Here is a 15,255-nt window from a genome sequence, read left to right as displayed (position 1 = left end):
ATACTCACACTTCATATTGAAGTTCGGTTTTTCTGAAAAGTATTGTGCTTAGTTTTCAAATATTAATTGATGCTCACTCATTCTCAGGCTGGATTAGTATCAGGCAGTTTTTATATCTGTACCTGAGACTACTATGGACTCTGTTAACCAAAACTGAAGACTGGATTTCTGTTTCCAGGAGTAGATTTTGGCAAACTAAGGCTCCCTGACTTCCAAGACACCATTCCCCCAGGTTTTTCCCCAACTCCACTGACACTGCTTTTCAGTCTGTTTACACTGCTGGTTCCTCCTCACTACCCCAACCTCCTGGACTCAATGTTTGGACATCTGAAGTTTCCATGTACTCTTTCTCAGTTTTCTCATACCTTTCAATACCATCTATATGTTGACTGTTCCCAAATTCTCTCCAGCCTGGTCCTCTTTTCTAAAGTCCAGACTTGATTATCTGACTGCCTTCTCGATTTCTTTCCCTGGAATGTTTTACAAGCATTTCAATCTTAGAAGAATCTGAAACTGAGCTTCCCCTACAATTCGGTTCTCTCCTCTTGTAGTCTTTTCCCTGTATCAGTTAATGGCCACTTCATTTTTCCATTTTCAAAACTTTTGAGTTATCCTGCACTACTCTATTTTTCTTATACAATAAAGCCATCTGCAAAGCCCAATACCTTTACTACTAAAATACATTTAGAATCTGATCCTGTCTTACCACCTTCCCTACTCTAGACCATCATCATCTCTGGCCTGTATTACTATAACAGTCACCTACTTCACCTCTTTGTTTTTGTTCTTACTCTTCTACATAGTTTAATTCTCAATAAGTAGCTACCATGCCAAGTCACTTTCCTACTCAAAGACTTCCAAAGACCTTTCCTTTCTCTCAGAGTAAAATTCAAAGTATTTCTCTGGCTCTCAGGGATAACAGGACTTAACCGCTCATTAACTCCATGACCTTGTCTCCTACTACTCATCTTCTTATTTACTCCTCTCCACCACTCCAGGTATTTTGCTACCTCTTGAACATGTCATGCATGATTCTGTCTCAGGGACTTTGCACTTGCTGTTCTTTCTGCCCAGACCATTCTTTCCCTACATATCTATATGGTTCGCTTCTTTGCTTTTTTCAGGTCTTTACTCAAATGTCACCTTTTCAGTTATAGATTTCCTGACTACCTCCATCCAAAAGTGCAACCTTTCCCTCCACATCCAAACCATCCTCTTCACTCTTCACCTTTTTTCTCCATGTGCACTTATCATAATCTAATATATTTACTTATTTTATTGTCTCTCTTCCCCATGAGAATGTAAGTTCTGAAAAGCAAGAATTTGTGTCTGTTTTTTTCACTGCCATACTTTCAGCATCCAGAACTGTGCCACACATACAGCTATCCAATAAATATTGCTTAATGATTTAATACAAAAACAAATTCTCTAAAAAAAATCCCTTACAGTTTCAACATGAAGACAAGTCAACAGTAAAGAATGGAAAGAGTACTATTTTAGAAGATATCTGAATTCCTGTCTCCACTTCATTACTTACTAGTCTTGCAACTTTGAGCAAGTCACTGAACCTACGTAGGTCCCAGATGGTAAATTACTTCAAATAATGGCATATTAACCTCTTAATAAGTGTGGGAAATCATAAGATTCCATACCATTCTCAATTCCCATCCCCGTAGTCAGTCAACTGGGCCTATTCTAATTCTGCATAACATCACTCTATACCTCTAGTACTTCCTATGATTTTTGACCAAGACTTTTTAACTATCATTAACTATTTTTACCGGCAAGCACTATGCTAAGTACTTACAAATTTACACATTTGACTCTGAAAATAACCCCATAGGGTAAGAATTATTTTCCATACATTTTCCCTACCCCCCAAGTTCTACTCTTCTAGCATGATAGTTCTAAAATGCTTATCAGACCAGGTCATTTACTCTGCTTAAAATCCTTCAGTGTTCCCCATCATCAAAAAGGTCTTTTTCTATCTTTTCAGTTTCATTTTTCATCACTCCCTGAGACGTGATGTGCTACCTCTAACTGCCTGATATTTACCCTGAGTAACTAGTATAATAAGCAATTAGGGGCTTAATATTTCTCAGATGAATGTTCTCTAGTTCTAACACATTCGAACCCACGAAACTCATATAAGATTTGCATTTTTAAAAATGCTTATTCCTCAAATTTAATTTATAAAATATACAAAGTTTATCAGTCTAGAAAAGTTTTCCTAACTTTACAAGGAAAAAGAAACCCCTATGCATGCTTATTGTATATTTCAGGCATTAATTTGATAGATACTTTTATATAATTATCTCAGTTAATCTTTGGAACCATTTTATGGTTGGGGAAAAAAAGTTCAGATGCTTAGTACAAAGCTACAGTAATCAAAACAGTGTGCATTGGCGTAAAGACAGAAATATAGACCAATGGAACAGAATGGCATATATAGTCAAATGATTTTTGAGAAAGGTACAAAGACAATTCAATGAGGAAAGGATGGAAGTTTCAACAAAGGGTGCTGGGAAAATTGGATATCCATAGTCAAAACAATGAGGTTGCACCCTTACCTTAAACCATATGTAAACATCAACTCAAAATAAATCAAAGGCCTAAACATAAGACTAAAACTATAAAACTCTTAGAAAAAAACAGGGGAAAAGCTTCATGACACTGGATTTGGCAATGACTTCTTAAATATGACACCAAATGCAACAAAAGAAAAAATAAATTGGATATATCAAAATAAAAAACTTCTGTGCATCAAAGGACAAAATCAAAAGAGTGAAAAGGCAATCCACAGAATGGGAGAAAATATTTGCAAATCATATATCTGATAAGAGGTTAATATCTGGAATATACAATGAACACCTACAACTCAACAACAAAACAAACAACCTAATTCAAAAATGGGCAAGAGACTTGGATAGACATTTCTCCAAAGACAATATGCAAATGGATAATAAGCACATGAAAAGATGCTTAAATTCACTAACCACTAAGAAAATACAAATCAAAACCACAACAATCTACCATCTCATTACTATGAGGATGGCCACTATCAAAAACTAGAAAACAAATGTTAGTGAGGACATGGAGAAATTAGAACCCTGTGCACTACTGGTAGAAATATAAAATGGTATAGCTATGGAAAACACTATGGAAAACATTATGCCAGTTCCTCAAAAAATTAAAATAGAATTACCATATGATCCAGCAATTCCACTTCTGGGTATATCCCCAAAAGAACTTTGAAAGCAAGATCTTTTTTTTTTTTTTTTTTTTTAATTTTTTTTTTTTCAACTTTTATTTATTTTTGGGACAGAGAGAGACAGAGCATGAACAGGGGAGGGGCAGAGAGAGAGGGAGACACAGAGTCGGAAACAGGCTCCAGGCTCTGAGCCATCAGCCCAGAGCCTGACGCGGGGCTCGAACCCACGGACCGCGAGATCGTGACCTGGCTGAGGTCGGACGCTTAACCGATTGCGCCACCCAGGCGCCCCTGAAAGCAAGATCTTGAAGAGAAACTTCTACACCCATGTTCACAGCAGTATTACTCACAATAGCCAAGATATGGAAGCAACCCAAGTGTCCACAGACAAACGAATGAATAAATATAATTCCGTAAATATATACAATGGATTATTTAACCTAACAAAGGAAGGAAATTCTGATACACACTATGACACAGATAAACCTTGAGAACATTATAGTAAGAGAAATAAACCGGTCAAAAAAGAAATAATAATGCATGATTCCACTTATATGAGGCACCTAAAGTAGTCAAATTCATAGAAAATGAAAGTAGACTGGTTGCCAGGGGCTGAGGAGTGGTGGGGTTGGGGGATGGGGAGTTACAGTTGCATGGATCCAGTTTCAGTTTTCCAAGGTGAAAGGGTTCTGGGGATGGATGATGGTATGTTTGCACAACAATGTGAATGTACTAAATCCAACTGAACTATACACTCGAAAATGGTAGGACAGTAAATTTTACATTATGTGTATTTTATCACAATTAAAAAATATATACTGTTAAGCAAACAAGATAAGCCAGACACTAGATACTAGAAGAAAATATATGTAACTCATGTATCTGACAAAAGACTTGTGTCCACAATATATAAAGAAACCTCAAAACTCAATAATAAAAACCCATTCAAAAAATGGGCAAAAGAGCTGAATAGACATTTCACCAAAAAATATTCAGAGGGCAAAGTATATGAAAAGGTGTTCAACATCATTATTCATCAGGGAAATGCAAATTAAAGCCCCAACAAAATACCACTGCATACTGATTAGAATGGCTAAAATTATAAAGACAAACCATACTTCTGGCAAATATGTGGTAAAAATGGAACTCTCATACACTGCAATAGGAATGTAAAATTAAAAGAAATTTAAAAAATTAAAAAAGGAATGTAAAATGGTATTACCACTTTAGAAGAGTTTGAAGTTTCCAAAGAACCAAAATGTATACATACCATTTGACCTAGCCATCCCATTTCTAGGTACTTAACAAAGAGAAATTAAAGCATAAGTACAAAAACTTGTATATATTAAAGCACATATACAAAAACTTGTATATGAGTATTCACAGCAGCTATATTTGTAATAACCAAAACCAGAAACAAACCAAATGACCATCAACTGATGAATGGATAAACAAACTATGGTATATCCATACAATGGACTACCACTCAGCAATAAAAAATTATTGATATGCACAACTATATGGATGAATCTCAAAAGAATTAAGTGAAAGAAGCCAGGCAGAAAAAAAAAGAGTAAATGATTCCAGTTAGAAAATTGTAGAAAATACAAACCAATTCATAGTGACAGAAAGCAGGTCAGCGGTTTCCTGGGACAAGAGATAGAAAGATAGCAAGAAGTAGGAGGGAAGGATTACAGTGGGTATAAGAATACTTTGGGGGGTCATGAATATGTGCATTATTTTTATTGCAGCGATGGTTTCACAGGTATATATGTCAAATTTATAAAACCATATAGTATTTTAATATGTAAAGTTTATTGTATACCAATTAATAACTTAATAAATCTGTTAAAAAATCATAAAATGATCTCTGTCCCCAAGGAACTAAAATTCTACTGCACAAATTTACTCTATAGAGTTGAAGATATTTCATTTTGGTAAACAGGGAAAGGAAAATTAGAAAAAGTGGACATATAAGAAAAGGCTAACAATATCTCTTGATGCCTATTAAATAATTTCCTTAAAGATGTAATTTTTAATTTTTATTAAATACTTAAGTACTTCAACTTAATAGTTTGTTTATGAAATGCATTAACGAGGTTTAGAACTCAAAACAATAAAAATGGAACCACCCCAACCACCAGTCAGTAAGTGCCCTTCTACAAAGGTTACCAATGTTATGTTTCATAAATTTAAAATATAATTTGGGACACCTGGGTGGCTCAGTCAGTTAAGCATTTGACTTCAGCTCAGGTCAAGATCTCATGGGTGTGTGAGTTCAAGCCCCGCATCAGGCTCTGTGCTAATACCTCAGAGTCTGGAGCCTGCTTCGGATTCTGTGCCTCCCTCTCTCTCTGCCCTCCCCCTACTCTCTCTCTCTCTCTCTCTCTCAAAAATAAATAAAAATTTTTAAAAAAATAAAGTAAAAAAATAAAATATAATTTAAACCTAACAACAAACTGTAGAAAAACTACAAAATACAGAAATAGTTTTAAATTACTGAAAGGATCCAAAGGTTTACCTGAAGCAGTTTATATTGCTAATAAGTTTGAAACAGCCAAAAAACAATTTTGAAAGAAAAAACTCTTTTCACATGATGAACAAAAATACATACCTGGAGCAAACCATATTTGGTTTCTACATCATAAAGGTTATAATCCTTAATGTCTGGAGATACAGGGGAAGGTAGATTTTCCCAGTTACCTAAAACATTGGCTAAACTGGCAAAAACTGGTTCTGTACAAAATGCCAAGCAATCCCTGTTTTAAAAAAGAAAAAGATTTATTTATCACCATTTTTTCCCACATTATCAAAATCAAATGTACATAAAATATTAGTGGTCAACAAGAAAGTAGACTTAGATTTATTTTCAACATTAATATAATACACAATTTTCAGAATATGCTCAAAGGAACCTGCAAGTTTCCCACAGACCGCCCTGGAGCAAGAGGAGTCAGAAAAGGGCACAGAGAACAGCTCCAGGGGCCTCTATAACTACTTCAATCAGAGCAGCTTTGCTTTTACCTACTTTATATATAATTTTAAAAGGTGTCACAATTTTTAAAATTTTAAATTACTGCTCCTTGATATATAAGAATATTTAGAAATTCAGAAAACATTAGATATTAACATTCAATAGGCTTTATGGAGTAATTATAAAGAACTCAGGCTTTGAAGATGGACAAATACCCAACTTCAAGTCCTAGCATCCCTATCCCCTGACTACGTGACTTGGACACCTCAGCTCTGAGACTCACTTTGCCCATTCGTAAAATGCTGATAAAAAACCACCTTGAAGGGTTACGCGAAGATCAAAGGAGATATTGAATGTAAAGCACACAGCACAGTGACTAGCATGTAAACTCAGTAAGTCTTTACTACTGCTATTATCGTTACCAAGTGTTTGAGACTCAAGTGCTAACATTTTATGACTTGGGCTTAGGCTCTGGCAATGGAGAACTACAAGGTAGTGTGGTAACAAAGCTAAACCAAACTTCTGCACCTGGATTGTAAATGCTTAATGGCAAGTATGCCCTTTGCTGTTTCACCTTCCTCCTATTCCTGTGTACCTTTTCTTTCACGTTAAACTCATTTTTCAAGTAAAAGCGAATGCAGAAGCTCAATATACGTGAGAGATTAACACAAAGCTCCTTAGGGTGAGGGAGAGAGTTACACCTGCTCACTCATCAACAAAGGTGCTACCTTGTTCTTTACTCCCTCATCAAGCTCATTAACACAGTGGACACCAGGCTTTCATCTGCTGAACTGTACTGGAGGAAAACTGATCAAATACGCTAAAGTCTTTCCTACAGTTTTCTGTAATTCCCAGGATTCATGTATTTGAGTTACTCTTATTTTTTTTTCCTCTCTGTCTTGACCCCAACATCATCCTTGGTCACATCAACACCCATATGATTATTCCTCCAGCTGAAGCCCCCTTATTTTTTTCAAGCATATTCACTTCCATCATCATTTTTACAGTTACATGTGAGAAGGGCTATATCCTCTTCTCAAGAACCACCTCCCAGCCACAGCTACTTACTAGACATTATTTCCTACCCCTTTACTACTTCCACCAAATCTAGCTCACTGGCATCTTTATTCACCAAATTCAAAGTATTGAGTCCTGACCATACATGATTGATTCCTTTCTTTCTCCCAACTATCTCAACAATAAACCATCACCCTTTATTACCCTTTACTGAAAAAACCCTTATGAATCCTTTAATAATCATTACAAGTTTCTTCTACTCTCTTCCTTATGTCATAGGCAGAGGAAAGAAATAGAAAACCCCAGTCTTTTTAAATTCAGTACTAAGTCACATAATGTACTTCAACCTTGCTCTTTTTATTTTTCAGCATTCAAGGACATTCCTTTATAGTTCTCTCATTTAGCTCCTTATTCCATGGCCCCCTTTCCCCATTACTCACCTATTATCCACGTTCTACTTTAAAAAGCATAAAGTTCATCTAACATGAATGACCTCACTTCCCTAAACTTTACCTCAGTATATTAGTGATTAAACCATCATTCTAAAATTTCCTTTGAATTCCTCTTATGGGACTTTATTCACATGATGTCTTGTCTACTGGGCTCCTTTGTACCTATTTTCTAGCTTCCAAACTGCTTTCCTGCTACTGAAATTACTGATTATCAATAATAACCTCTCACTAGTCAAATGTAATGAATTTTTCTCAGTCCTTATTTTCTCTTTACTCAGTGGTCCTCAGTGACTAGGTCCCCTCTCCCTCCCTCAGCTCCCATGATGTGCTGTTTTTCTCCTGCTATGTAACAATGATGGCTCATTTCTTTCCCTCACTCTTTTTTTCTCCTCTACATTTTAAGTTCTGTCCTCCGTATTCTGCTCTTTCTACTCATGCTCTTGAAAAATTCTTTTATTCATAGTTTTAATTACTGCCTCTGTTACCCTTAATATACATCACCAACTCTGGGCTTTCACCTGGATTACTTTACTATATAGCACATTTCTTTTGGATAACTCCAGTGTTATTTCTACATTAATTCATTAAAAACTGGAAGTTATTTTTTTCCTACCCTAAAGTTGTCCTCTTTCTATCAATTTTACAGTTTTACAACCTAACAATGAAGATGCCTTAAAGTAACCTTTGAATTGTCTCTCTTAATGACTGCCCATAAATCCCTTCTGTAATATTTAAGTCACTACAAAAGAAGCTACAGAGAGAGCTTCTCCCCTCAAGAGACTTAAAATGTAACGATGAACTATAAGACACATTGATACAAGTTAAAATAACAAATATGGGCAGGATTCTAATAGGTGACATGGTAGAGGCTGATAGAATACACTCTAGAGGAAAACACACAGTTAGGAAAGCTTAGGACAAGCGTGGCAAACAAAACTTAGTCCACTTTGGGATACAGAGTTCACAATAGTAAATGTTACATAAAAGTCAACAACTACACTTTTCTTCTGGGTTTATTCATGAAAAGAAGAGCAATGAAAATATTATCGTGATAAGAGAAATATGGACATATATCTGGATAGGTACACCATGGTACAGTGGGGAAAAAATATGGGCTCAAGAATCAAGGTGTCATAAGTATGTGGCTTAAGTAATGTCTCTGATCCTCAGTTCTTCCACATAATTTTGAGAGTCGGATAAGTTAAACAAATGTAAAGTATCTAGTACAGTTTCCACAGTAAATATTAGGTTTTTTTCTTTTGGGTTGAAAGAAAGTATCTTCTGCTCTTGAGGGAGAGGGATCAGTGACAGTGGATTACTGAAGATTCCAAAGTAAGAATTACACAGAAATCCAATATATATGAAGAGATAAAAGCAAAAGTGTCCTGGCTGAAGGTGGACTGGAAGCCTGGAACTCTGCCAGCTCTGTTCCTCTACCTGCCTGTTCTTCCCCATCCTTAAAATTCCAGGGTCCACAGAACACAACTGGCAAACCATTTGGTTAAGATCTTCTGAATTTAGAGAGAGGAATACAGTCTGCTAGGTAGGAAGGAAGGAAGAAAGAAATTAGGGGTTATGACTAATGTGGAAAAAGTTTATATAGCTAGGGTATCATTAAAAGCACCATAAGCTTGGGGCGCCTGGGTGGCGCAGTCGGTTAAGCGTCCGACTTCAGCCAGGTCACGATCTCGCGGTCCGGGAGTTCAAGCCCCGCGTCAGGCTCTGGGCTGATGGCTCAGAGCCTGGAGCCTGTTTCCGATTCTGTGTCTCCCTCTCTCTCTGCCCCTTCCCCGTTCATGCTCTGTCTCTCTCTGTCCCAAAAATAGATAAAAACGTTGAAAAAAAAATTAAAAAAAAAAAAAGCACCATAAGCTTGAAGATCCAGTTAAGACTACACAACATTAATTTCATATTCTTGTCATTCTCAGCAACAATTCCCAAGATATCCTTGAAAAAAATAAATGGTAGAGTACCTGAGGGCTACGGACTGATATGCTGAGCATATCAGAAAGTTAAATGTCTAGAAGAGTACCTGAAACATACACAAAAATAGCCTGCAAATATGGAATAAATGCAAAGAATACAAAAAATTCTAGCAAATTAGCAAGGAGAGCTACTTTCAGGCAGGGACTGCATGCTATCCTTCTGCATCTTCCACTTTGACTACTGCAGTGCTGAGCACAAAGTAAGCAAATGCAGATTGATGGCAAATGTGAAGAAAATTCCAAAGAGGTAAATACACATAATATACAAGTAAATTTTAGGGAAATAGTAAATCCATAAGAGCTCAACACTCAGTTTATAAGAATTTGTCACTGATAGCATGCCATACAGACAGAATTTAAATATAAAATTATTTTTAAGTGTTTGTTCAAAACAAGTCTTTTATGGAAGTTTTTATAAAAATTTACCTGGACTCTTCTAAAGGATGCTGGACAGTAAGAAGTCGAGGGTGTCGTAATCGAGTTAACTGTTGGACTCCTCGTTTTAGAGAATCGATGATTTGATCCTTTTCAAATTTTTGATATTTGTCAATCAGCTTTTTATCAAAGACAAAAACAGCCACTTCCTAATAAAAGAATAGTGTATCTAATTTTAATCAAGAGTATATAGAAGTAATAAAACTTTACCCGAGTGTCACAATAGTCTACAAATGGAAATAACTAAAATCTAATGTCATAGAAATTATAGCACCACTGTAATACTTTCCTGATATCAAAAAGTTGGTTTCTTCATGATTAGTAAATCTAAATGTTTGTAAAAGTATTAGACCCAGAACCCTCATCTAAGGAGAACATAGGAAAATCTCCATCTTTGAACTCTGGTACACAAAAGGTGCATGTAATGGGTTATATCCCATGTAGTAATTTCTTATTTAACGAGAATTCAAATAAAAGCTAAAATGTTTAAAAATTCAAAATGCTATTCATAATGATAACCCTGGAGTATACTATAAAATCTTGAATCACTTTTTGAAAGAAAGCTTATATATGTCAGGAAATGCTTGTTTACACAAAAACCCATTTTGTAAGCACCTTTTACATATGAATAACCTATATTCACTCTCTCCTTCCACCCTATCCCCATCTTATGGGTAGTAACTGGGAATGAATGGGACGAGTACAGGAAGCTGCTAACCCACTGTGACTCTTTGAGATCATTTATAGCTTATTATCTACAATATTAAAAGCACATATTGTACTTAACTATCTTCTTCCTTTCATTTTCTCTCTTATCCAAGGAAAAATAGTTCCCATCCAGTTACCCAGTCTTAACAAATCACTCAAAAAATAGCTGTACTAATAGTTGATATATTACCATTGTGTAATGCATCAGTGATGCTACATCTCCATCCTAAATGGAAAGAAAAATGATAAAGCTGGAAGCAAAATTAGCAAAGAATCAATGCTAGCTTTCCAAAATTCTTTGCAAGATTTTGAATGACTTTCAGAATGTCTATAGAAATCTCTTTCAAAAACCTCTAATTAAACCTACTACTGCTCAACTACCAATATCTAAGACAGTATCTTTCCATTTTATTGTTCTCTCCTCATTATTTCTGCTACATTAGGATTACTGTTTTTCACAAGTTAGCCTGGCAACCTAATTACCTAACAGAGATTCACTGGAGAATCCCAAACCAATCAATTTCTCAAACACAACTTGTTTTAGGTCGGAGGCTCCTTAAATGTATACAAATAAGTTAAAGGTTTTAGAGGATTAAGTCTCTGAAAAGTGATAACATAAAGGGACTATTTAGTAACTCAACTTGAACATCCCATTCCCAAAGCATTTATGTACTTTTAAGGAATTGTTTCATTCTTCACAATAATCCTACAAGTTATTAGGATTCACAGATGAGGACACTGTGGAGAAGATAAATGTACTATCTAAAGATCTCACAATTGGTTAACATCAAGATTTGAATCCAGTCATTTTAACTCTAAGGGCCACATTCTGTCTCCCCAGAAATAATAGAGCCAATAAACACAGAGTACCCCAGTAAAACATAACACATGCCTTCAGGAAAACAATCATTTAAGAGGTTTAAATAGCACTCATATATAAATACATAATCTTAGCGCTTTTGATCATTGTAAGACACAGAACTATCAAGAAAGAGCTAAGAGCATTATGTAATATTAATTTGAACTAAAAACAAATGACCTAGAAGTTCAAGTTCCTATCTCACTATTCATGAGCACAATCTTATTTTAGTAAGTATTCTGCTATAACACATTTTATAAATGCATCTAATTTAATGCGTTTATTTTTTCAAGATGTTTTGAGTCCTTAAAAAAAAGATCACATGAAATGGCTCTTTGAGCACTTGCAATTTCACCGCTCTTAAGGAAAAACACTACAGTTCAAGAGAAAAAGACACATCACAAAATTCTCTCCCTCAGACATTCATTTATTATTTTAGGTCACAGATAAAAGATTTCTACATAGATCAGAATAGATTATCAACTATATTAAAACGATTTTCTCTTTGTTCCAATCAATTGAAATTAACCAGTTTCAACAAAGTTGTGACTAACACTTAGACCTCATACTGATCTCCTAAAACTCTTAGCCTGCACATCAAAAGTTTTCTTCAGGACAGACAATCACCTAACTTCTATGTTCTCCTTCTGCTACTTCACTACCCACCCTGTTAAGACATCATTTGTGTTAAAGTCCTCTCACCTTAGAAGTATTACAAGCTTCTCAAAGAAGCTTATTACAGAAACCATGCCAACAAAAAAAAAAAAAGAAAAGAAAAAGAAAAAGAAAGAAAAAAAGAAAGAAACCATGCTTTAAGCATCTCTGTATCCACCACAGGATTTACACCTAGAAGACACTCAGATGTTTATTACCCCGTGGCGGTCAATAAAGATAAGCAGTTACTGGAAGCTTTCCATTATTGTCCTAAATTAAAACCTTTTTGACTCTTCATTATGAAAAGTTTCAAATATATAGAAAAGCTGAGAAAAGATGAAGGTATCTTAAGTGGATATTTTCCACTTAAGAGTCAACTATTAACTCTAATTAAATTTTGAGGCTCTTTTTTATACAAAAATTACTAAAACAAAATGTAAGACAATTTTTTGCACTCTATTGTTTACTTATTCACTCCATATTCTTTAAAATAGATTGGCAAAGAAAGTTACCTACTCAAAAGTATTTTTTCTCAACAACCTATCCTTAAGCAAAAAATGGCTGTAAAATAACCTACTCTAAAAACTACTGGTCAAAATGTAGACTACATATTGATACAAACCTAATTTATAATTTTTTAAAGCTATTTTGCTAACTACAAAGTTGAACTCTTGCTGAAAACCAGACAGCAAAATCTAAGTAGATATACACCAATGTGTCTAGGATTTCCTAATAGTAATCATGACCTCCAGTAACCTATCCCTCAAAGCCACCAGGGATGGTTTCTGAGACATAGATATTCCCTGTGAATCTCTATTTTACAGATCTTTTGTGACTGGTCAGTGGTGACAACCATCATGCACTGTATTTTTCATATGATTTGGGGACAATGTTCCTTTCTCAGAATGATAAAACAAAACCTAAATTTTTATTTAGATTAAATTAAAAACAACTTGTTATTTAAGAAGACTCAGAGATAACAAGATATACACCTTAAAATTATTAAAGATAGTCTATGGTCATTATTGACCTAAGCAACTTGACTAACACTTTCAGCTTTCTACAATCATTTCTTTTATTTAAAACTTTTATTTATTATCATTTAACTTTTTATAATAATTTAATTATGCCTTTGCCTACACAATATCAGCAAGCCTCACCCATGAATACTGGCATTTGTATAACATAATGTAGATTTTGCAGTAAGGAAGGGACTATGTCCAAGCCTACATTTGGTAGAGTGGCTAGAATAATGAATATCAGTTAAATATTTATTACATATTTTTAAAATCAGTCTATCTTCATTATCTTCATAGGAAGAGTCATTTAACTGAGGGTGTTTTAAAGCTTACACAGCTGTCAAAGCAAAAGAAACAGGGCAGCAAATGTAACTTTTAAGACAAAAATAAGATTAAAGCTGACTTATTTAAAAAAAAAAAGTCTATTCTAAAACTGGATAAAAAATAATCATAAATATGAGACTAGAAGACTATTAATAAATGTTGTTAAATTCATTTTAAGAGTAGTCTCCTGGCAAGAGAATCTTGTGTCAAAATAAACAGAAATACCTAATAGTAATAAATGAATGTTTAAACAGTAAACACACCCACATATACACTCTTTTTTAAAAACATCTTCCCCCAGGGGTACCTGGGTGGCTCACTTGGTTCAGCATCCAACATCGGCTTAGGCCATGATCTGATGGTTCGTGAGTTCAAGTGCCACATCAGGATCTGCCCTGAGCATGGAGTCTGCTTGGGATTCTCTTTCTCTCCCTCTTTGCCTATCCCCAGCTTGTGCTTTCTCTCTCTCTCGAAATAAATAAATAAACTTAAAAAATACTTTTAAAATATTTCTTTTAAAAAAAAAAAATCTTCCCCCAAAATAAATGCCCGAAGTTGATACAGTAGAATTGAAAGATTTTTCAAAATGTAGAGTTATTTTTCTACTCAAAGGAAGTAAAAGGTATACTGGTGAGACAGAAACTATATTTATATAGTGCTTTTATTATAAATTAAATATAATAGCAGCCTTGATAGTTATAATATTCTTACCTAACAGAGATGGTGATGATACTTCAATTTTTAAGGGATAGGTATGTATGTATATGTGTGTGTGTGTGTGTGTGTGTGTGTGTGTGTGTGTGTGTATACACACACACACACACACACACACAAAGCAACCATTTCTCACTTATGATTGATACATATAATTTGGCCAAAGATTTCCCTTTAATGGCTTGTGTAATAAAGTAGAATTTAAAAACTAGAAAAGTTAACGAAATCCAATTAAAGGCATTTATCTCAGAAATCTCTCTAAAATAAATATTTTTATAAAGGAAATAAGAATATGTTTGAAAAGAACGCCTATATTTAGATACCATTTTAATCCTAAACATGCTACTCTGCAGAACTACAAAGTCAGTTATAAAGTTATAACAGAAACACAGCAGAACAAACTCAATGCCCAGTAATTAACTACCTATCAGACATCATAAAAGTTTCAGAAGTAGAGGAGTAAGGAATATTTCACTGAATTTTCAAAAATTAAATGACCCTGAGATCTTGCCATTTGCGACAACATGGATGGACCTAGAGGGTATTATGCGGAGTGAAATAAGTCAGACCAGAAAATCATACCATATGATTTCACTTATATGTGGAATCTAAAAAACAAAACAAATGAATAAACAAACAAAAAGCAGAAACAGACCCATAAATACAGAGAACAAACTAATGGTTGCCAGATGAGAAGATGGGCAAAATGAGTGAAGAGTGGGAGGTACAGGCTTCCAGTTATGGAATAAATAAATCACGGGGATAAAAGGTACAGCATAGGGAATATAGTCAATGGTAAATAGCATTGTGCGGTGACAAATGGTAGCAACACTTATGGTGAGCACATCAAAACGTATAGATTTGTCGAACCACTAAGTAGTACACCTGAAAATAATCTAACAT

The 15,255-nt window shown here is 34.7% G+C and overlaps 1 protein-coding gene across 5 annotated transcripts in view; it reads right to left on the bottom strand.

Annotated features, from left to right (window-relative positions):
* The window catches only part of SCYL2 (SCY1 like pseudokinase 2), a 69,185-nt gene that overhangs the window by 33,825 nt on the left and 20,105 nt on the right, over positions 1 to 15,255 (bottom strand). For all 5 annotated transcript variants that reach the window (XM_019835381.3, XM_019835383.3, XM_011284172.4 and 2 more), the window contains 2 exons: positions 10,066 to 10,223; positions 5,826 to 5,970 (listed from right to left, as the gene is read on the bottom strand). In XM_019835381.3, the coding sequence (XP_019690940.1) occupies positions 5,826 to 5,970; positions 10,066 to 10,223 (303 nt within the window). The remainder of the gene's footprint in view (positions 1 to 5,825; positions 5,971 to 10,065; positions 10,224 to 15,255) is intronic.

The sequence above is a fragment of the Felis catus genome, chromosome B4 (assembly GCF_018350175.1).
Source record: "Felis catus isolate Fca126 chromosome B4, F.catus_Fca126_mat1.0, whole genome shotgun sequence".
In the NCBI taxonomy this organism is placed as follows: Eukaryota; Metazoa; Chordata; class Mammalia; order Carnivora; family Felidae; genus Felis; species Felis catus.
Note: the sequence above shows the minus strand (reverse complement) of the source record. Positions and strands in the feature narration are given on the sequence as shown.